General features: G+C 32.2%; 5 protein-coding genes across 8 annotated transcripts; 3 read left to right on the top strand and 2 right to left on the bottom strand.

Annotated features, from left to right (window-relative positions):
* Positions 1-344: 344 nt before the first annotated feature.
* On the bottom strand, positions 345-2,233 carry Trmt6 (tRNA methyltransferase 6 non-catalytic subunit). Its single transcript, XM_076780421.1, has one exon. The coding sequence runs from the start codon at positions 2,073-2,075 to the stop codon at positions 684-686; it is 1,392 nt and encodes a 463-aa protein (XP_076636536.1). The 5' UTR covers positions 2,076-2,233; the 3' UTR covers positions 345-683.
* Positions 2,234-2,725: 492 nt separating this feature from the next.
* Eif2bgamma (eukaryotic translation initiation factor 2B subunit gamma) lies at positions 2,726-5,006 on the top strand. 2 transcript variants are annotated; one of them, XM_076780374.1, is made up of 5 exons: positions 2,726-2,777; positions 3,331-4,014; positions 4,080-4,389; positions 4,445-4,671; positions 4,730-5,006. In XM_076780374.1, the coding sequence occupies exons 1-5, from the start codon at positions 2,731-2,733 to the stop codon at positions 4,884-4,886; spliced, it is 1,425 nt and encodes a 474-aa protein (XP_076636489.1). In that variant the 5' UTR covers positions 2,726-2,730; the 3' UTR covers positions 4,887-5,006. The 2 variants fall into 2 exon arrangements, with proteins under 2 accessions (XP_076636489.1, XP_076636490.1); XM_076780375.1 differs by lacking the exon at positions 2,726-2,777 and adding an exon at positions 2,826-3,169.
* A 260-nt stretch (positions 5,007-5,266) lies between these two features.
* On the top strand, positions 5,267-9,139 carry Rpl37-1 (ribosomal protein L37-1). The gene is made up of 4 exons (XM_076780422.1): positions 5,267-5,385; positions 5,800-5,935; positions 8,261-8,345; positions 9,038-9,139. The coding sequence occupies exons 1-4, from the start codon at positions 5,383-5,385 to the stop codon at positions 9,087-9,089; spliced, it is 276 nt and encodes a 91-aa protein (XP_076636537.1). The 5' UTR covers positions 5,267-5,382; the 3' UTR covers positions 9,090-9,139.
* Positions 9,140-12,997: 3,858 nt separating this feature from the next.
* On the top strand, positions 12,998-16,318 carry LOC143349459 (mpv17-like protein 2). The gene is made up of 4 exons (XM_076780739.1): positions 12,998-13,599; positions 14,084-14,514; positions 14,997-15,122; positions 16,181-16,318. Exons 1-4 carry the CDS (start codon positions 13,575-13,577, stop codon positions 16,196-16,198), a joined length of 600 nt encoding a protein of 199 aa, XP_076636854.1. The 5' UTR covers positions 12,998-13,574; the 3' UTR covers positions 16,199-16,318.
* On the bottom strand, positions 14,224-21,552 carry LOC143349460 (uncharacterized). Of its 3 annotated transcripts, none has more exons than XM_076780743.1 (3): positions 21,096-21,552; positions 20,780-20,888; positions 14,224-14,350 (listed from the first exon to the last, which is right to left on the bottom strand). In XM_076780743.1, exons 1-2 carry the CDS (start codon positions 21,268-21,270, stop codon positions 20,818-20,820), a joined length of 246 nt encoding a protein of 81 aa, XP_076636858.1. In that variant the 5' UTR covers positions 21,271-21,552; the 3' UTR covers positions 14,224-14,350; positions 20,780-20,817. The 3 variants fall into 3 exon arrangements, with proteins under 3 accessions (XP_076636858.1, XP_076636857.1, XP_076636856.1); XM_076780742.1 differs by lacking the exon at positions 14,224-14,350 and adding an exon at positions 16,967-17,303; XM_076780741.1 differs by lacking the exon at positions 14,224-14,350 and adding an exon at positions 16,967-17,125.
* Positions 21,553-21,905: the final 353 nt, after the last annotated feature.

Below are 21,905 nucleotides of genomic sequence, written 5' to 3'. Positions count from 1 at the left end.
TTTATTTATCTAGTTTTTATCTTTTTTCCACATATATTTTATTTTCATGCAGTCAAAAGTAATTAGACAATTATATATCTTTCTCAGAAAAACATAAAATAATATTTGAATGTAAATAACGAATTGTTAAATATAAAATATCGATTTAAAATTTTGATTATCTAGAAATAACTTTGAAATAATGGCGGGAAATTCAAAGCTTCGAAACTGTAATAAATATATTTTATTTTCATGCAGTCAAAAGTAAATAGACAATTATATATCTTTCTCAGAAAAATATAAAATAATATTTGAATGTAAATAACGAATTGTTAAATATAAAATATCGATTTAAAATTTTGATTATCTAGAAATAACTTTGAAATAATGGCGGAAAATTCAAAGTTTCGAAACTGTAATAAATTTTTAATTTAAAAATTGCAGGTTTAATGAAAATATTTCTGAAAGAAACAACGATTCCATTCCAGTTTCTGAATAATAACACTAAAATGAAAAACTGTATCAACATATTATCAGTAAAAATCACACATTCAATTTCTTTATTCCTTCAAACGATCTTGTAATTCATTTCAAGTATAAAAACTCTGTTGCCAATTTACATTGGACAATAAATGATGGTCGTAATCTTGAAGAAAGTTCCAATGAAATTTGATTATCAAATTTGTAGTCTTCAATAATAATAATTATTCAACTAAGTATCCTGTTAGTAAATAACCACCTGTATCACTGGTTAAAATGTCAGGGTGTGTCCTGTCTGGCAACACTTGATAGGAACGCAAGAAATTGGAGAACAGTCTTAAATTAATAACATTCTGTCTTTGTTTTAACACCATATATGTCTCTTGGAGAGGTTCTCGATAAACATGATGAATCACAAACGGCCTGGACGCTCCTAAAAAGGGCAAAAGAGCCATTACAATATTCAATGGATGTTCCTTGGCCACAATAGCCAATCCACGAGCTTTTGAATTCCGCACAAGATCTACTGCGTGTTGTGTTTCCAATAACCACTTAGGTCTTTTTGAAGGCACAACTTCTGCAGAATTTAATTCGTCTAACTTTCGTTTTACTGTACTCTGTTCCTCAGAAATCTCATTTGTATCGCTAACAATTTTTAAATATTCTTTATTCTCCGTTTCCTTGTTTTCTAAGATTTGACCATCTATACAACTGTTTTCTATGGTACCATCAACATTTTCTTTAGTTTTATCTGTGCAATTATCACGAATCTTCTTCAATGCTAAAATATTATTCAAAACAGCGCTTTCCCCTTGATAATACAATCTTAAAAAGCTATAAATATTGACATTGACCAGTCTCTCCAACTGTTCTTTAGGAAAGTTCATGGCGTGGACAATTGTGGTTTGGGGCACATTTCCAGGATGCAAATTAATCAGATATCCCTCCGTGTCTGCTCCGATTCTATTTAACATCGCAGCTGCTGGCAAACCTTGCGATCCACTACTGTACAATATATACAATCCATTCGATTGAACGTCACTGTACGACAACAATTGCGCCAATGCATCCATACGCAAATTTCCAATTTTATTATGATCCAACTTAAAGTAAACAGCATGCAGAGAACTTATACTCGGTTTACAAACTGTCAAATGCCTGAGATATTTTTGTTCCTTCTTTTTCAGATATTTCTCTTGGGAGTATTCAGTTCTATCCAGGAAAGACTTATTGTTCTCGATCAAGCTGCCTACAATCTCTTTCCCACTCTTCCCAGATTCCTGCAACTGAACAATTTCTTCCTTCGAGAGCTTCTGTGAGTTACCATCGTCGACGATGGATCGATTGTCGTTTCCTTTGGACAGAGTGCTCAGCAAATCGTTCCATGACTCGGTTTCCGTTGCCTCTTTCAAGAAAAACGACCGTTTTCCATCTTTGGACGGTATCATCTCGAAACTGGTCCAAAATCGTTTCCCGATTATTTCACCCATATCCACCAGGTTCTTTCCTAGAGTCAAACTACCATTTGCGGTAACCTTGTAAATTTTCTTATAATTCAATTTCTTCACTATCACGTATTTTCCTATCGTAATTACGTCTGTCTCGGAATCACACATGTTTCGTTCTCTAATAGAATCCTATGTCGTTTTTGTAGGTTAGGTTTTGCATGTTGGTTTTAGGTTAAGGTTGTTATCACGCAATGTGGTCAAAATTGGCATAATCGCATGAGTGTGTAAGCTGTAACCTACGTATAGGGATACGGGCCTAGGAAATAAGTACACACGTGACTTTGCGGTTAGGATTCTTTATTCGCCCGTCTTTCAGGCTGGCTTGGAGACGACTGACTATAGTGACTATTGTAGGGAGCGTAAAGTAACTCCCTAGTTACTACCGCAGATGGCGCAGTGAGCGCCGATGCCAACCGTCGAGATGGAGGCCGGGATGCTCTAGGAGATTTGTCTCTAGACACTCCCTGATCCTCGCGATAGTCAGTCGTCTCCAAGCCAGCCTGGAAGACAGGCGAATAAAGAATCCTAACCGCAAAGTCACGTGTGTAGTTATTTCCTAGGCCCGTATCCCTATACGTAGGTTACAGCCTACACTATCTCGCGAGGACCTGGGAGTGTCTAGAGACAAATCTCCTAGAGCACCCTGGCCTCCATCTCAACGGTTGGCATCGGCGCCAACTGCGCCATCTGCGGTAGTAACTAGGGAGTTACTTTATGCTTCGTACAGAGCTAAACTTTAGCTGTTAAAGGAAGTTCGTCGTGGATGCACGATGCACTAAATTATGTCAAATCTGGCCACATTGCTACCACGTGATTACATACACTACATATGTTAAAATCAACATTCGTTTCAAATTATATATATATTGGAAATTAAAAATTGAGAATTTGAAATGAATATTGATATTAATATATATTGGAAATTGACAATTTGAAAAAATATATCAATATCAACGTTCAAATTATATATATTGGAAATTATAAATTTGAAATGAATGTTGATATATACAATACATGCGTACAATATTATTTTGACAAAAATTTTTGAGCCAAAAAGATTCGACTATAGTCGTACTTAAATTATGACAGACAAACCTAACCTGAAAATTTTAAACAACACTCCGCTAAAAGAGCAATAACACTTGTCACAAAACATTGTCGAACTATTGTTTATAAAAAATAATCATCGTTTAACATAAAAAGTTGGTTCCATCGAATATTTTGTTTCTCCTATTATCATTGCATCGTTTTTCAAACATTCATATTGTTACTCAAATATTATCTTCAAAAATATTTCTGAAGATCTCTGTTCATTTTTTACTCAAAGTGGATTTATCACAAATTTTTGTAACCTTCATTGCAGCATACGCAAAGAAATGTACAAAGAATTCCAAGCAATTGTGCTTGCCGGTGGAGGAGGATCTCGTATGACGGAATTGACACAAGGACAACATAAATGTTTGCTTCCAATCGGAAATATACCTATGATTTGGTACCCTCTTTGCCTCTTGGAGCGTGCAGGTTTTAAAGAGGCTATTGTTGTCGTGTCCGAAAATACAGAGCACGACGTATCGTTGTCGTTAAATAAATTAAACCTTAAAATTAAAACAGACATTGTTGCTGTAGAGGATGCAGAAGATCTTGGAACCGCAGATTCCATCAGACTGATTCACGAGAAAATTACCACTGATTTCTTAGTGATCTCGTGCGATTTAATCACCAACATCGACATTCGCGAAATTTTGGATCTATACAGGAAATACAATGCAACCATTACAGCGTTAATGTTGCCCACGCCTAAACTGCCAGAGGATTTCACAACGCCAGGCCCTAAAAACAAACAGAAACCAGAGACTGATTTAATTGGCATCGACAACGAAACAGGACGTCTAATTTTTCTGGCCTCAGCCTCTGATTTCAAGAAAACTATTAATATTTCACAGACGCTCCTTAAGAAACACACAAATTTCACTATTCATTCGAAATTGATGGACGCTCATTTATACGTTATTAATAAATGGGTTTTGGATTTCTTGGTGCACAATAAGTAAGTAATATTTTTTAACCGAAGCTCTGAATGTCCTAGACAAATTATTATTTTTTTGTTCGTAGAAATTTTAGTACATTGAAAGGAGAGCTTCTTCCATATATTGTTAGCAAACAATTGTCCAAACCGAAACAATGTAAGGATGACAAGAATACTTCGATAATAAAAGTTGATTTGAAAGAAGATATCTTCCGCTTTGCTGTGGAAAAGCCATTAGACGAGTTAATTAGGAAAATGTCAGCTTATAATGATCACAGTACGGATTTAGAGGATGCATATCATGGTGATATAATTAGGTGTTACGCACACATTGTGGATGGAAAATTTGGGTTAAGAGCAAACACTATACAGATGTATCACTTTGCTAACGCCAAGGTAAACAAAATATTTCTAGGTTAATAATTCAGAATTAATAGAAGAAATATTTTAGATATCAGATTGGTGGACTAATGACAACAACAAAGTTTATGTACCGAATATTTCAAACACAGCAACGATACATAGTACGCAAATACAAGATTGTCATGTAAACGACAATGCTATTATTAATGAGAAAACATCCCTTAAACAAAGTCACATTGGATCAAATGCAATCGTTGAATCGAAAACTAGAATTTCACAGAGCGTTGTAATGGAAAATGTGACAATCAAGCAAAGGTAATTTAATAATTAATCTTTGTACTTAAATATTCTAAATATTCTACATTGTTTGCAGATGCATAATAAACAATTGCATATTGTGTAATGGTTGCATCATCGAAGAAGGTTCAGAATTAAAGGACTGTGTGGTGGGTCCACAACACGTTGTGACCTCTGGAAGTCAACATGCTCGTGAAGTTCTTACAGATCCTGACAAACTCATAGAAATTTAATTACTCGCAATTACATCGGCTGCTTGGATAATGAAAAATAATTCTTTAGAATTAATTTTAATTCGAATTTCTTAAAATTCAACTTTGTATTACGAAGTAAAATTTTTGAATCATACAGTCTTTTTGTGTTTCTTTTTTTAAATTGAGAACCATTATCACAATCTAGGTTTGGACAAGGAACGTACGGATTTGGAATGCAATTCATAAAAAAAAATTTCTGGAAAAATAATAGACATCCCGCTTAATTATTTACGTACGTACATATAATTTCAGTCTTTTGGTCTTCAAAACCAAAATGTATGTAGTATCTGGCTAATTATAAAAAAAAAGTTTGTTAATTTCTGACATTATTACCAAACCGTGCACCTGGTACACATGCGCCATCTGGTCACACTGGCCCGATGTGCGGTCTGGTGACATTGGGTTTGGACAAGAAACGTATGGTTTTGGAACGTAATTCGTGTTACGCTTCTTTCGAACAGTTCCTTCGTGCAAAATGGTGAGTGAAAATTCGATCCGTTAAAATCCACTTATTATAAAACAATCGTTAAAGTTTATTATACAAAAGCTATAAAAATCGTTTTTTTAATTCCCATAGAGGTGATATATGATTATAGTTATGGTCTGGAGATTGAAATAAATAGGTTGTTTACGTCATATGTTTGATAGAGGTTATGTTAGAAATGTTTGAATCGCGGAAAAATTGACTTGAAAATATCAATTGCTTGTGAAATATTTGATATTATCAAATTCTAATGTTTACGAGTTGAAATTTGAATACAATGTGGAATTGAAGTTATACAATTTTAATACAATGTGGTCAAAATTATGAAATTTTAATATAACGTGAAATTGAAATTATAAAATTTTAATATAATGTAGAATTGAAAATATGAAATTGTGATGTTTACAGACGAAGGGTACGTCGAGTTTTGGAAAACGGCGGAACAAGACTCACACATTGTGCAGACGATGTGGACGGAGTTCATACCACATCCAGAAATCACAATGTGCACAGTGTGGGTATCCTGAGAAGAAGATGCGATCTTGTAAGTTTATTAAATATTAATTACTCTAATCACTTTTATACCAGAATTGGGCAAATTTTATTCGCGAATGACAAATCTTAGATTGATTCGTAAACTTCTAGTCAGTCACGAAAGTCTTTGTACATCCCCTAAAATAGTAATTTCAAAGAAAGTAAATAACAATTTCGTATAATATTTATTTATTATTATGTATGATATTATTGATTGAACTAAATAAAAATTGTTTTTTTTTAAGAATATTTTATACAATGAGGAAAAACCGAAATATGTGTTACAAAATTGTTCGTACACTAAAATACGAAGGTAGTAAGTCTGATAAATCTAGTAAATTTTTGAAACATACATATCTGGGCTTCCCTGATGATTTGTTTGCGTTCTCATTACGTCGTGATTCAGTTGAAAGATGTTTAACACTAGATTTACGGAAGCCGTCAATTTGACGGATGTCAGATTCCATATTAACCAGTTGACTGTGTTTGACAAGTATACTCGTCATCGATTGATTTTTCATGACACACAGAAATTCGCACTTTCAACACAGGCCGACACAGTTAACTGGTTAAAAATTGCAGAGCGCGTAAATATTATTTTTTAACAACTTATGTTGAATTTTTTTTTTTTATTTAATTTTTACATGTGTTAGGTTTGTGTGGTCAATCCTTATCCTTGTTAAAACGACTTCCTGCCTCCTGTCGAACGATAATGCAGGACTAATCTCGTAGATATTAGTCCTGGTACGATGAATGTGTGACTTATGGCCATTTTCCCAGGACAGATTTCAGTGTTCTTTGAGAATCTTGAAAAATGATTTGAAAACCTCTTTTTGATAAATAGGTGTATTGATTGATGTAATGGCACGAATATATATTCTAATTAAAAGAAAAGTCGTATTTTAAGGTAATCGTCAACACGAAAGGTATCAATAAATATATTTACGATCAATGCCTGTAAATCTAGTGTTAACAATCATTTAGCGACAATGAGTGCTTCTAGGAGAGAGACAAGCATTAAAATGCAGGAATTAATTGTTAAATTGTATAAGGAGAAGAAATCTCCATGTGAAATTGCTAACATTACGTGCAGAAAACATTCTACTATTCAGTACATAATAAAAACATTCAAAAAAACTGGTAAACATAAAAATAAAACACGTAGTGGCCGTCTTAAAATCCTAAGTAACAGAGGTGTCAGATCTCTACTGCAAATTATTCGCCAAGAACCAAAAGTGCTCCAAAAATAGTCGCAGAAGTAGAAAATGATTTTGGAAAAACAGTACACTCTGAAAATATTCGAAGAATCTTAAAAAAATCTGGATATCGTAGTCATGTGTCGTGGAAGAAACCTTTAGTTAATGACATCAACCGTTCTAAGAGAATTGAATTCGCAAAGAAACATGAAAACGAGAATGTACAATTTTGGGAAATAGTATTATTCGCTGATGAAAGTAAGTATAATATTTTTGGAGTGGATGGAAGAGACAATATATGGAGAATAAGCGGCACAGCATTTGATTTGCAAAACCTAGTACTAACTATAAGGCACGATGGTGGATCCGTTATGGTTTAGAGTTCAATAACAGCCTCAAGAGTTGGGAGTTCAGTATTTATAGATTCTGTTATGGATGGGTATATTTAGATATACTTAAAAACAACTGGATTTTCCAACAAGACCAAGATCCTAAGCATACGGCTTATGTTATTTGAGAATGGATACTGTACAATGTCCCGAAACAACTTTTTTCGCCACCTCAATCACCAGATTTGAATGCTATAGAGCACATATGGGATTATTTGGAATGCAAAATTAAGAAGTTTAGGATAACAATGCATTAGAAGAGAAATGGGAAAAAATTCCGTCTGATTTTGCAACTAAATTAGTCCATTCTATGCCAAGAAGATTAAAAACAGTTTTAGAGGCAAAATATTAATGTAACTAGAATTTACTAGATTTACTAGATGTACTAACTTCATATTTTAGTGTACGAACACTTCAGTGATATACATATTTCGTTTTTTTCTTATTGCATGAAATATTCTTAAAGAATAATACATTTTTATATAGGTCAATTAATAATATTGTACATGTTAATAAATAAACATAATATTATATGAAATTGTTGTTTATTTTATTTAAAACGACCATTTTAGGGGGTGAACGAAGACTTTCGTGACTGACTGTATGTTTTCTTTGTAAATTCATTAATAAATTGGAATTTCACACTGAATTTTTGATACTAGTGAGCTACTTTGCTAGTGAATTTAACATTTTCATTCTAATCTAGGGCATTATCCAATGATTTTTAAAAATCAATATTATATTAATCAGATAACTGGTCGGTGAAGGCCAAGAGGAGGAAGACGACTGGCACTGGTCGTATGCGTTATTTGAAGATCGTTCGGCGTAAATTCAAGTAAATATTCATAAATAACTACTATAATAAACAATTACATAAAATGTTAATTTGAAAATTTAACATCTAAATATCTAAAAGACGCATTTTCAAGAAAAATGTTAAACACAAATTACAGATTTTTTATTTGCCAAACGTTTTTAAAATTATCTAAATTATTTCTATTCCATTTCTCAATTTCTTAATATTTTCTTGCTTTTAACTCGAATATTACAGACTTAATCTGTAGATTTTGTTGATCATTGGATTGATCCTTTTCTACTAGTAAAAAAGTGGCATCTTTTAATTATTAGAAAAAATAAAAAAAGCTTTCGTTTTAAAATCTGGAAAAATTTCCGTTTCATTAAATATATTTTTAAAGCAATGTCTAATAAATCTCATTTTTCTCGTTGAATGAGAAAAAAAATATAGTATAAAAACTTCACATTTTTCTATGAAGTATGTTGTTTTCGACTTAAAAACGAACAGAATATTATAAGACTGTTAATTAATTTATAAATAAACTTTGTATCGTACAAAATACATTTAAAATTTTTTAAAAATTTAACACAATTTCATAATAAATTCAAATTCAATTTGATATATTTATTTCTCTATGTAATTTTCAATTTCTAATGGTTTAGTAATCAAACAGTAAATTGAATTAAAAGTTGTTAATATTATATAGTTTAAGTTAATTTTATTTGTTTCAGGAATGGATTCAGGGAAGGTTTGCCAAAACCAAAGATCGTTTCAACTAAATAATCGTGTTGTTTAATAAGATTTTGACTATTAATAAATAATGGAAAACTTAAGATTCTGTACTATTTCTTTCAAAACAGTCCTGTTATAATTAATTTTCAACAGAATTCTAAAATTAACAAAAAATTAGTTCTTTAACAGAATTTTAGAACTACCAGCGTTAGATAAGAATATTTTCTCTTTACTTTTTCTCCCAAGTAACAAGGGGAAGAGATCATCAAACTTCCTCCACCATAGATCCATCCAAGTCAGAGCAAATGGAACTCTGTCCAACCCAACAGTCATCCAAAATGGAGTACTACAAGGATCAGTAATCAGTGTCACACTATTTCTGGTAGGAACCAATGACATAATAGAAAATATACCACACCGATTCAAGGACACTTGTTTGCTGACGACTTAACATTAACCTGCAGTGGAAGAAACATTACAACAGTAATAAAACTACTGCAAACAACCATAAACAAATTCCAAACATGGTCCGAACAGTACATAATATTCTCTAGACAACGTAAGCAAAACCAAAACTTGCCAAAACTATATATCGAAAGCATCGAAGTTAAAACAGTGGACAATATTAAACTCTTTGAACTTACATTTGATTGCAAACTGACATGGGTTAAATCGTTAGAAGAAATTGGATAGCAGCTGTTAATTTTCCAAGGTTTGCAACATTTATTTGAAAATTTTACTTGGGGCTTTGTTTAGTTTGTTTTTTAAAATCTTTTTGTATCTCCCTTATTAGAGTGTCACAGAGAAGCTCGGAAAGAATTCAATCCTCTAATGGCTTAATTGATTCGGATAGTGATTCAGATATTGAAAATCAAATCAATGTAATCCGACAGAGAAGTAGAAGAGTTATATGTAGTACTTCTGAATCAGAAGTTGAACAGATTGAAACCCATGACAATAACTCTGAAGTATGGACGTCAAAAACATTCGTCCCCAAAATACATAAGTTTGCGGTAGCGGATTCAGGAATAAAAAAAAATTTTAGATTTTTTTCAACTTTTACTTTCCGAAGAGCTCGTAGAGTTGATTGCAAGAGAAAGTAATCGATATTGGTCTCGAAAGAGTAATAATAACGTAAATATGTCAGATGGAACAGGACTAGCCGAATTATATTGTTTTATTATTTATTATTTTATTATTTATTTAGACATTATTGATGACACGCAACAAAAAATTATCACTAGCAGAGTACTGGAGCAAAGATAAACTTCTGCGTAGTGATATCTTTGGAGAAGTAATGACGAGAGACCGTTACTTCAAGTTACTACAAATGCTACATTTTACCGATGTTGTTGGTCATACTAATGATCGTTTATATAAAATACGAAACGTCGTTGAAATATTAAGAAAAGCATTATATGAAGCATTTCAACCTTATCAACGGCTATGCATTGACGAAAGTCTGCTTTTGTATAAAGGGCGGCTTTCGTTTAAGCAGTACACAGGGTGTTCGGCTACCTCTGGAAAAAATTTTAATGGGGGATTTTAGAGGCCAAAATAAGACGGAAATCAAGAATACCAATTTGTTGATGAAGGCTTTGTTAAACAGTTATTAACGTTTAAAGTTCCGACCGTACTGAATTTTTTTTCTCGAAACTGAGTAGGATTTCGGGGGTATGCATAATGACCAAAAATGATTGTAATTGCCCACTGTAACTAAATAGAATTTTTTTAGTATGATTTGAAATATTTTTTTTCCGTCGAAAAATTTTACGCATTCTCGAATTTTTTTCTAGAAAGTAGGTAGGATTTCGGGGGTATGTCTATTCACCAAAAATGATTGCAATTAACCCCCGGAACCGAAAATAATTTTTTTAGAATTAATTAAAAATTTTTTTTCGTCGAAAAATTTAGGTACCTACTACCCCATGTCGATTTTTCTTAAAAATCCCTTTTTCATTTTTAGTAATTTTGTTTGACACCCTACAGAAAAGTTGTCTAATACTTTTTTGTAGGTACCCACGAGCTCTACTTCAGAAAAAAGTTTCATTGAAATTTATTCACTATTGTGAGAGTTATGACTGTTTGAAAATTGGACCATTTTTATAGGGTTTTTCTCATTTTGCGGCGTCAAGGGCCGACTTTTCGAATATTTTTGCGATTTGTATATATTCTCCACCAAAATACGCGTAATTTGCTTTTGTAAACATTAAAATCGTCCAATCCGTTCAGAAGTTATGACGTTTTAAATATTCGCATGAAAATTCGGGCAGACATTTCTGGCTAGAAATTATATTTTCGTAAGGAATTTTTTTCTCGAAACTGAGTAGGATTTCGAGGGTATATCTAATGACCAAAAAAGATTATAATTAATCCCTGCATCTGAAAATAATTTTTCCAGAACGATTTGAAACTTTTCAATTTCTAGGGTAACAGACAGTTATGGTCAGACATTATATTTTCGCTAATGAATTTTTTTCTCGAAAACACGTAGGATTTCATGTGTACGTCTAATGACCAAAAATGATTGTAACTGACCCCCATAACCGAAAATAATTTTTCCAAAACGATTTGAAATTTTTTTTTTCACCCAAAACTTTCAGCACTTACTCGAATTTTTTTCTCGAAAGTGGGTAGGATTTCGGAAGTATGTGTATTCACCAAAAATGATTGTAATTGACCCCCGCAACCGAAAATAATTTTTCCAGAACGATTTGAAATTTTTGAATTTAATTGTTAATAACTTTTTAACGAAGCCTCCATCAACAAATTGGTATTCTTGATTTTCGTCGTATTTTGCCCTCTAGAATCCTCTATTAAAATTTTTCCCAGGGGTGGCCTAACACCCTGTATACCATCAAAGAGAAGCAGATTTGGTATAAAATCGTTTATTTTGAGCGACTGTGAGACAGGGTTCGTGCAAGATCTGATAATTTATGCCGGATTATCTACAATGGTGGATAGTGATAATCTAGCTATTGGAAAATCTGAAGCAATTGTGGAAACCCTTATGAAGCCGCATCTGGGAAAGGGCCATACCCTTTATGTAGATAACTGGTATGCGAGTCTCGCTTTATTTAAATTTTTACATAATAATGGCACAAACGCGTGCGGCACCGTAATCAAAAGAAGAAAAGGGATGCCCAAAATTGACAAACGATTAAAAAAGGGGGAAGCAGCATTTAGATCATTCGATAATTTATTGGTCTTAAAATGGATGGATAAGAAGGAGGTATACATATGTGACAACATGACCAGAACACTCCGTCTCCCTAATGCCTCATCCATTTTCTCAGCTGAAGCATACGCAGTCCTTAAAGCACATTATATTCAAAGCCAAAATCTCCAACACGCTGTCATCTATACTGACTCTATAAGCGTAATTAATAGAAAACACCGGCAATAAGAACAAACATGATACCATATTGAACATCCAAGAGATCTACACAGACCTTATCCACAATGGCAAACAAATAATTCTAATATGGGTTCCTTCCCACCAAGGGATAATAGGTAATGAAAAAGCTGACGCAGCAGCCAAAGAAGCAGCATCCCACCCACCCAATGAAGTGGAGGGTAGAATACCATACCAAGACCTTATCACTATGCTGAAAAACAACAATGGAACATCATATGGACCACCTCCAAAAAAAACACACGATACAGTGGAAGATTTCTACCAGCCAATGCCTTCCGCCATGACCAGAAGAGAAAGAATAATGGCAGGACTGCGCACAGGACACTGCAGACTGATGCATGGGTATTTGATCAAGAAGACGGACCCACCATCCTGCAATGTATGCAACCAACCACACGCTGTATGAATGTAGGAGATTCCAGACCTCAAGACAAAAGTACAATATAGAAAAACCAACAGCCTTGACGGCTCCAAAATGCACAGATGCTACCCTGAATTAAAAAAAATTTAACCACCCCTAGAAGAGAACTAGAATCAATTTGATAATCTTCGTAATCATAATCAAAGGTTCCTACAGATGCAACTTTACTGCTACAGTTGCGTCGAATTAGTACTTTAATGTTACGAGACCAACATTTTCAATTAAGCTTGTAGTTAGCTTGTAGTAAACAGCGATTATGCGTGGAGGTTCACTGATCGCATTGTTAGCATAATTTCCAGGTAAAGAACGAAAGAGATAATGCACAAACAAGTGGAAAGCGTTCCATAGTGGGGGCTTTTACCCACTCCACAATCCCAGCGCTATAATTAACGCAGTTTCAACAATTTCGTAGCAGTAAACTCGCGAATTTGTAGTGCAACATGACAACGTGTATTTGTTTGTAAACTCTGCTTGAAAAACAGCCTAATAGTTAGTAAAAAACGGTATGTTAGGTCGTGTTCAGCCAAGGTTCCGTCTTCACAAACATCAGAAAATCAAGAATAATCGCATGATCATATAGTACCAAAGAGTACCCAAAACATTGAAAATTTTCAATCGCCGTCTTTCGAGCAAATTTAAGAAGAAAGATTCGGACGTAGAAAAGATTGTAAGGCGAAATTGAGAGTTCGTTTTGCAAATGACCGTCTGGCGGAAGTTATTTGGTACGTTTAATAGTCGGGAACAAAATTTTGCTTATACTACATCCAAAAATGTTAAGTACCGTCGCTTCTGCGAGTCTTTGAACTCTGCAGGGGTAAATATTTTACGAATTATAAACGATTGAAACAGTTTTTGATAATCTACGAGTCCTAGCTTTGCTCTTAAAGCATTCAGTTTGTTTGGATATTATCTTTTAAACGCATTCCCATCAGTGGCATAAATTACTAAAATATTAAATTTGTAATACTTTTTCAAATGTTTCTACTTAATTTCAATAAAAAACAATTCATTTTTCTTTATGTAAATTAGTTAATAAATGATGAATAAAGCATTGAAAGGTTCCGTTGGAACCCAAAATAAATTTAACAATACTTCCACTGCGGTTTTGTATGTAAATATTTTAACCAGTTTACATTTGAATGTAATTTCCACTATTTCATTCTTCTGAACCATCGTTGGAATAATATTTTCACCCTGAACAATTAGGCAAGTACCTGTTGGTAACGAACACAGTGAGTTGTGGTCTGATGATGGCAGCCGCAGACCTAATTCAACAACGCAGTGAATTTTGGAAAAGGAATAACAATCTTTTGCCAGATGGAACTCGAATAATTGCAGCATCTCTGGAAGACGATTCAGAAAGCACAGAAATGTACGTGCACGATTATGTTCGAACTAAAAATATGACAACGGTGGGTTTGGTTCAAGGTCCTTTCCATCACTGGTTCTACATATTTTTGGATAAAGTATTGCCTGGAAGAAACGCGTTATCAGTGATTAAAAAGACATGCTTAGACCAAACCATAGCAAGTCCCACATGTTTGGGAATATTTTTCGTAGGTCTTGGAATACTTGAACATCGAAAGATTGAGGAAATCTGCGAGGAATTGGAAGTGAAACTCTATGACACGTGGAAAGTAAGTTAATTCTTTTGGAAATACTTATTCTATTACAAATTCAAGGTTTTATTTTACAACAAAGCCTCGAAAGTCTTGGGAATCTCTTTCGGTTCTAATATTTCAAGTCCAGTTCTACTAATGCTAGGTTTACGAGAAGATTCAATATTTGAAAGAACTCATAAACATTATTTGCAATCATTATGTCGAATTTGATTGATGTAAGATAGAGAAATGTATCTGAATTGAAAGAAAAATTGTATTTTAATGCAATTGTCGATGTAATTATTTCAGATTTCATATTTGAAGTTACGGGACTCGTAAATATTATTTATGAACAATTTGTGCTGAATCTGATCAATATAAAATAAGAATGTGAATCTTAATTAAAAGAAAAATTGCATTTCAATGTATATAAGTTTCAATAAAAATATGAACAATATTTTAATTGTGAACCTAGTGTTAAAATGTTTGTAAATAATAGAAACTAATCTTTTTTTAAGATCGATTGCTGTTTCTGGCCTCCCATGCAGTGTGTGAATTTCTTTTTCATACCTTTTCGCTACCGTGTGTTGTACACAAACTTCATGACAATGATCTACGACATTTTCTTATCCTACATGAAATACGTAAGTAAATGATTTGAAACCATTGAATTGTCAAGGAATTCTAATTTAGTTTAAGACTGGAGCAACGAAACCTAATATTACAAGTCTTAAATTACATTTTCACAAAAAGGAAAAAGTAATCTTCAAATTAAATTTGCAATATTGTTTACTAATGAAAGAATTCTAAAATTTGCACAATTTTAACACTATTTAAATTATAAATGCTTGTAAAATACCTCTCATTAATTTTCAAATATTGTGACTTGGAATAACTAAAAGTTTCATTAGATTAAAGGCTTAAATTACATTTTCACAAAAAGAAAAAAGTAATCTTCAAATTAAATTTGCAATATTGTTTACTAATGAAAGAATTCTAAAATTTGCACAATTTTAACACTATTTAAATTATAAATGCTTGTAAAATACCTCTCATTAATTTTCAAATATTGTGACTTGGAATAACTAAAAGTTTCATTAGATTATAAGTCTGAAATTACATTTTCACAAAAAGGAAAAAGTAATATTCAAATTAAATTTGCAATATTGTTTACTAATGAAAGAATTCTAAAATTTGCACAATTTTAACACTATTTAAATTATAAATGCTTGTAAAATACCTCTCGTTAATTTTCAAATATTATGACTTGGAATAACTAAAAGTTTCATTAGATTATAAGTCTTAAATTACATTTTCACAAAAAGGGAAAAGTAATCTTCAAATTAAATTTGCAATATTGTTTACTAATGGAAGAATCCTAAAATCTGCACAATTTTAACACTATTTAAATTATAAATGCTTGTAAAATACCTCTCATTAATTTTCAAATATTGTAACTTAGAATAACTAAAGGTTTCATTAGATTATAAGTCTTGAATTACATTTTCACAAAAAGGGAAAAGTAATCTTCACAATTTTAACACTATTTAAATTATAAATGCTTGTAAAATACCTCTCATTAATTTTCAAATATTGTAACTTAGAATAACTAAAGGTTTCATTAGAAATAAATAACAAATATTCTCTAATTCTCAAGTTGAACCACCAATCTATCATTAAATAATATTAATCATTTTTTTAGGATGCTGAATACCAATGACGAAGAAATCTCTGAATATCTATCTTCATCGAAGCAGATTGTACAAAATTATTCTTCGCTCATTCAAGAAATCCGCAACACTAAGCATGCAACTATAAGTTCATAAATTTACAAGACATTTGACAAATAAATTACAATGTTTCGAAACAAAGTTAGTATCTGGAAAATAAAGAAAGTTACACAATCCCGTTATCGGTGTTTCAGAACGATTAGTATATCATTTATAGTTCGACGCGACTAGATAACGTTAATCACGTTAATTTCTGCATTCGATTGATAAGGATTCAGATAAAAGAAAAATAAATAAGTATTATATATAGTGGCGTCGAAAAAGGTTTCGAAACTTTTCAATCTGCTGAATCCCGAATGATCCTTATCAATATTTTATTTGCGTTGAATAGCATGTAGTATATAACTTGTCTGATGCATCTTGATGGAATTTCTGTTCGTTATCAAGAGGAAGTTGTTTATTAGGCTTTTGTTTGGCGTTCGGCGACAACGGGATTACAAAGTCTTCTAAGCCGACAGTCGCCAGTTAACAAACAATGATCATTCCAATGTAAATACAAACAATAAACCGGTCGAAATAATAAACAATAGCGCCACGATGCTTAATACATTCTTAAATCATGTTTTATGGAAACTTGTATTACTACAGAAAATTAGATTTATTGTTTGTACATAATCTACAGTTTGTTGAATTCCATTATAATCTAGCCATTGTGATCATTAAAGGCAATTTCTATACAAATAGAAGAATTCTATTCGTTCGCAGAAATATTTAATCAAATTTTGTTCCTCTTGCAATCCATTTATACATTAAAACTGGATTGTCGAAGTTGTTCTTTACGTAATAGCGGATCAGAAACGACAAATTGCACAATTTTGAACGAGAATTCTGTGTATTGAAAGTGGATGAAAAATCAACTGGAATTAAAATATAATTGATTATAGCTTTATCAATCATGTTAACAGCTTTGTTTGACATATATAGTATCCATTTTGTGTGATGTATATGATGTATAATATTTGTAAACAGATATATATTTCCTGCAGGCTTTCAAAACTGTTATACTGGATTTGGTTATTAAAACAGATACAAAAACTGAAATAATGCAATAACTGTTATGAACAAAGAAGATTCTATTATATCTCGATTTCAGTACCAGTTTCAGTTTTACATTTAAAGGGTATAACCGAGACCTAGATATTTTTAATAGTATTTGAAGATGATCTATATTTAATAAGCACAAAATACAAAGTTTTGTTCAATATTTTAGCATTAATGACATTGGATCATTTTTAATCGAATAGTTGATTTATTTTGAGGAAAACAGATTTTCTATGAATGGAATTCGATTAAAAATATTTACAAACATAATAACTTCGAACTGTTATACAGGGTGTTAGGCCACTCCTGGGAAAAATTTTAATGGGGGATTCTAGGGGCCAAAATAAGACGAAAATCAAGAATACCAATATGTTGATGAAGGCTTCGTTAAAAAGTTATTAACGTTTAAAGTTCCGTTCGAACTGAATTTTTTTCTAGAAAGTGGGTAGGATTTTGGGGGTATGTGTATTCACCAAAAATGATTGTAATTGACCCCCGTAATCGAAAATAATTTTTCCAAAACGATTTGAAATTTTTTTTCCCCCCGAAAAATTTAGGCACCCTACCCCCTGTCGATTTTTCTTTAAAATTGGTTTTTGATTTTTAGTAATTTTGTTTGACGCCCTATAGAAAAGTTGTCTAATACTTTTTTGTAGGTATCCGTGAGCACTACTTCAGAAAAAAGTTTCATTGAAATATATTTACTATTGTAGGAGTTATGCCTGTTTGAAAATTGGACCATTTTTATGGGTGTTTTCTTATTTTGCGGGGCCAAGGAACAACTTTTCGAATATTTTTGCAACTTCTACATGTTCTCCACTAAAATACGCGTATTTTGCATTTTGAAAAGTTAAAATCCTCCAATTCGTTCAAGAGTTATGATATTTTAAAGATTCGCATGAAATTTCGGAGTAACATTTCTGGCCAGAAATTATATTTTCGAAAAGGAATTTTTTACTCGAAAATAGTTAGGAATTCAGAGGTATGTCTATTCACCAAAAAAGATTATAATTGACCCCTGTAACTAAATATAATTTTTCTATAATGATTTGAAATTTTTATTTCGTCAACAAAATTTGTCCACTTTCTCAATTTTTTTCTCGAAAATGGGTAAGATTTCAGGGGTATGTCTATTCACCAAAAATGATTGTAATTGACCCCCGCAACCGAAAATAATTTTTCCGAAACGATTTGAAATTTTTTTTCCCGTCGAAAAATGTCACAACTTCTAGAATTTTTTTCTAGAAAATGGGTAGGATTTCAGGGGTATGAGTATTCACCAAAAATGATAGTAATTGAGCCTCGCAACCAGAAATATTTTTTCCAAAACGATTTGAAATTTTTTTTCCCCCCGAAAAATTTAGGCACCCCTACCCCCCAGTCGATTTTTCTTTAAAATTGGTTTTTGATTTTTAGTAATTTTGTTTTACGCCCTATAGAAAAGTTGTCTAATACTTTTTTGTAGGTATCCGTGAGCACTACTTCAGAAAAAAGTTTCATTGAAATATATTTACTATTGCAGGAGTTATGGCTGTTTGAAAGTTGGACCATTTTTATGGGGGTTTTCTTATTTTGCGGGGTCAAGGAACAACTTTTCGAATATTTTTGCAACTTCTACATATTCTTCACTAAAATACGCGTATTTTGCATTTTGAAAAGTTAAAATCCTCCAATTCGTTCAAGAGTTATGATATTTTAAAGATTCGCATGAAATTTCGGAGTAACATTTCTGGCCAGAAATTATATTTTCGAAAAGGAATTTTTTACTCGAAAATGGTTAGGAATTCAGAGGTATGTCTATTCACCAAAAAAGATTATAATTGACCCCTGTAACTAAATATAATTTTTCTATAATGATTTGAAATTTTTATTTCGTCAACAAAATTTGTCCACTTTCTCAATTTTTTTCTCGAAAATGGGTAAGATTTCAGGGGTATGTCTATTCACCAAAAATGATTGTAATTGACCCCTGTAACTAAATATAATTTTTTTAGTATGATTTGAAATTTTTTAATTTCGTCGACAAAATTTCAGTACCTGCTTCAATTTTTTTCTCGAAAATGGGTAGGATTTCAGGAGTATGTGTATTTACCAAAAATGATTGTAATTGAGCCCCAAAACCAGAAATAATTTTTCCAAAACGATTTGAAATTTTTTTTCCTCCTGATTCCTACCACCTGTCGATTTTTTTTAAAAATTCTTTTTTCATTTTTAATAAATTTGGGTGGCGCTCTACAGAAAAGTTGTCTAATACTTTTTTGTAGGTACCGATGGGTTCTGCTTCAGAAAAAAATTTCAATGAGACACCTTTAGTATTGTAGGAGTTATGGCCGTTTGTAAATTGGACTAGTTTTGGGGGGTTTTTCTCACATCACGGTGTCAACGAACAACTTTTTCAATATTGTTAGAAGTTCTAGATATACTCCACTAAAATACCTACTGATTAATTTAGCTCAAGGGCACTTTTGACCATCTCATCCAGCTATACCCTTTAACAATCATTCTGAATAAATATAGAATCAATATAGAATTGAAATAGGGTAGGTACTAGAACCGTAACTAATATAGAACTGAAATAAAATCTATATTAGAACCCATAATCATAACAGAAACTAATTTTTTCATGAATTTTGGTTCTTCATAACAATTTTAGAAAGTAAAAGTTTCATGAAACAGTTTTTATCAGAACCAATATATAACAGTTCGAAGCTATTATTTTTGTAAACCTTTTCAATCAAATTCCATTCGTAGAAAATCTATTTTCCTCAAAATAGATCAACTATTCGATTAAAAATGATCCAATGTCATTAATGTGCTAAAATATTGAACAAAGCTTTGTATTTTATGCTTATTAACACATTGCGTACGGGTGACGAGATATCTCGTTTTCATATTTTTTCAATACAATCGATGTTTCAAGGAACTAAAAATAAATTTTCTTGTTACGTTACCAGGGTAACGAAGTCTCGCGTATTCTCATAACAAATGGTTAGCGAAATAAAGAAATGTCCAATAATAGGCAAAGGCAAAAAGAAATTCCCAATGAAAAAATGTAAAGTCTGCTTGTCCAGTGGAAAAAGGAGCGAAACTAGATATAGTTGCAAATTGTGCCAAACGTCATTGCGCAAAGGAGAATGCTTTACGAGATATCATACTCTAAAGCATTACTCGGGTGTGTAAAATAAATAATAGTTAAAATGTAAAAAAGTCTACATAATAAATAGATGCATAAAAAATATATAGTAATATTTAATAATACCTTATGTGAATATGAAATGCGAATTAAAAAAGTGCATATATGCATCGTATAGTATGTTTCTGGAGTTCCAAAAATGTGCGGGCCCTAGAAGCACATTGAACGAACAAAGTATGGTACGCAATGTGTTAAACATAGATCATCTTCAAATACCATTAAAAATATCTAGGTTGCTCTTAGAAGTAAATAGTAAACAAAAAGGAGAAAATACAACCTTTATGTAAGCAATAAAAATTTTACAGGCATTCCATCTTATCCGTGGTTAAATTGTTTACGAAACGGTGGAAGATCCAAAACCCGAGCAGTACCAAGGAGTATTAATCCTGAAAACATTCATATTCAAAACATTTCATTTGAAAATAATTTCGAATACCATGTCATACATAGAATAAGCATAATTTTAAGTTAATTGGAATATTAACTAAATTTCCAAGAGTAAATTGAAAAGTTAGGTTAGATCGATTAATCAAATGGTTACGATGCGTTTATCTTATATAAATATATTAATTGGAAGGAAAAAATCAATTTACCACTTCCAATCGAGTACATAACAGATTTTCCAATATTTCTCTGAAATTTCTTCGAGTGATAAGAAACATAGAAGCCAGAACCAATCAGACCACAACCACTAAAAATTCTGCATCCTAAACAATCTCGATTTCGATTATTAATCATGCTGTTCACTGTACCCGTCGTTTCTTTCATTATCACTTTACGAAACTATAACACAATATTTACGCGATTTATATAAAGAAACGTTGCAATGATAAAGTTTACGATCTTTCCTAGATTAAATTCAAACCGCCATGTTTGTTTACGCGAATCGAGTTCAAGACTTGAAATCGATCAATTTCGATCAAATTAAAAATTTGTTCGCACCTTAAACAAAATTTTTAAATTACTTATTATTCAATAAGGAAATATTTTTAACGAGCTTTCACTTAAGTTATTATGCTCTTTAACGTGTATAATATATCGTCCCTCCACGGGAAGAAAACACAGCGTGTTTACATCCCCACTCCTGTTGCAGTCCGCTGATTGGTCGAAAACGATGACGATATCGGTGACAGCCAATCAGCGGACTGCAATAGGAGTGGGGATGTAAACACGCTGTGCTTTCTTCTCGTGGAAGCACGGTACTTTAAGAAGCATGAAATCTTTGTGCTGTCTGTTTTATCGACCGTTCGATTTTAACGATCTAACCTCACTTAAATCCCGTCATTTTTTTCCTTTATTCCTATTCTTTTTTGTGCTTAAATATTTCTACCTTCGCTATCCTTAAATTTCCTTACGTATTTTCAATCTGATACTGTTTCTTTCCTTCTTTTCACAATTTCAAC

The sequence above is a fragment of the Colletes latitarsis genome, chromosome 13 (assembly GCF_051014445.1).
Source record: "Colletes latitarsis isolate SP2378_abdomen chromosome 13, iyColLati1, whole genome shotgun sequence".
Taxonomy (NCBI): domain Eukaryota; kingdom Metazoa; phylum Arthropoda; class Insecta; order Hymenoptera; family Colletidae; genus Colletes; species Colletes latitarsis.
The sequence above is the reverse complement of the archived record's forward strand: the minus strand, read 5'-3'. Positions and strand labels throughout refer to the sequence as shown.

What these genes read in the sequence shown, in the direction of transcription:
- Trmt6 (XM_076780421.1), bottom strand. Translation starts at nt 2,075, where the DNA reads ATGTGTGATTCCGAGACAGACGTAATTACGATAGGAAAATACGTGATA.
- Eif2bgamma (XM_076780374.1), top strand. Translation starts at nt 2,731, where the DNA reads ATGCACGATGCACTAAATTATGTCAAATCTGGCCACATTGCTACCAC. An exon ending in TCTGGCCACATTGCTACCAC is followed by an intron (nt 2,778 to 3,330) that starts GTGATTACATAC and finishes CCTTCATTGCAG; the next exon opens with CATACGCAAAGAAATGTACA. An exon ending in ATCACTTTGCTAACGCCAAG is followed by an intron (nt 4,390 to 4,444) that starts GTAAACAAAATA and finishes GAAATATTTTAG; the next exon opens with ATATCAGATTGGTGGACTAA.
- Rpl37-1 (XM_076780422.1), top strand. An exon ending in TGAGAAGAAGATGCGATCTT is followed by an intron (nt 5,936 to 8,260) that starts GTAAGTTTATTA and finishes TATATTAATCAG; the next exon opens with ATAACTGGTCGGTGAAGGCC. An exon ending in ATCGTTCGGCGTAAATTCAA is followed by an intron (nt 8,346 to 9,037) that starts GTAAATATTCAT and finishes TATTTGTTTCAG; the next exon opens with GAATGGATTCAGGGAAGGTT.
- LOC143349459 (XM_076780739.1), top strand. Translation starts at nt 13,575, where the DNA reads ATGACCGTCTGGCGGAAGTTATTTG. An exon ending in CGTCTGGCGGAAGTTATTTG is followed by an intron (nt 13,600 to 14,083) that starts GTACGTTTAATA and finishes CTGAACAATTAG; the next exon opens with GCAAGTACCTGTTGGTAACG. An exon ending in AACTCTATGACACGTGGAAA is followed by an intron (nt 14,515 to 14,996) that starts GTAAGTTAATTC and finishes TCTTTTTTTAAG; the next exon opens with ATCGATTGCTGTTTCTGGCC.
- LOC143349460 (XM_076780743.1), bottom strand. Translation starts at nt 21,270, where the DNA reads ATGAAAGAAACGACGGGTACAGTGAACAGCATGATTAATAATCGAAAT. An exon ending in TATGTACTCGATTGGAAGTG is followed by an intron (nt 20,889 to 21,095) that starts GTAAATTGATTT and finishes GAATGTTTTCAG; the next exon opens with GATTAATACTCCTTGGTACT.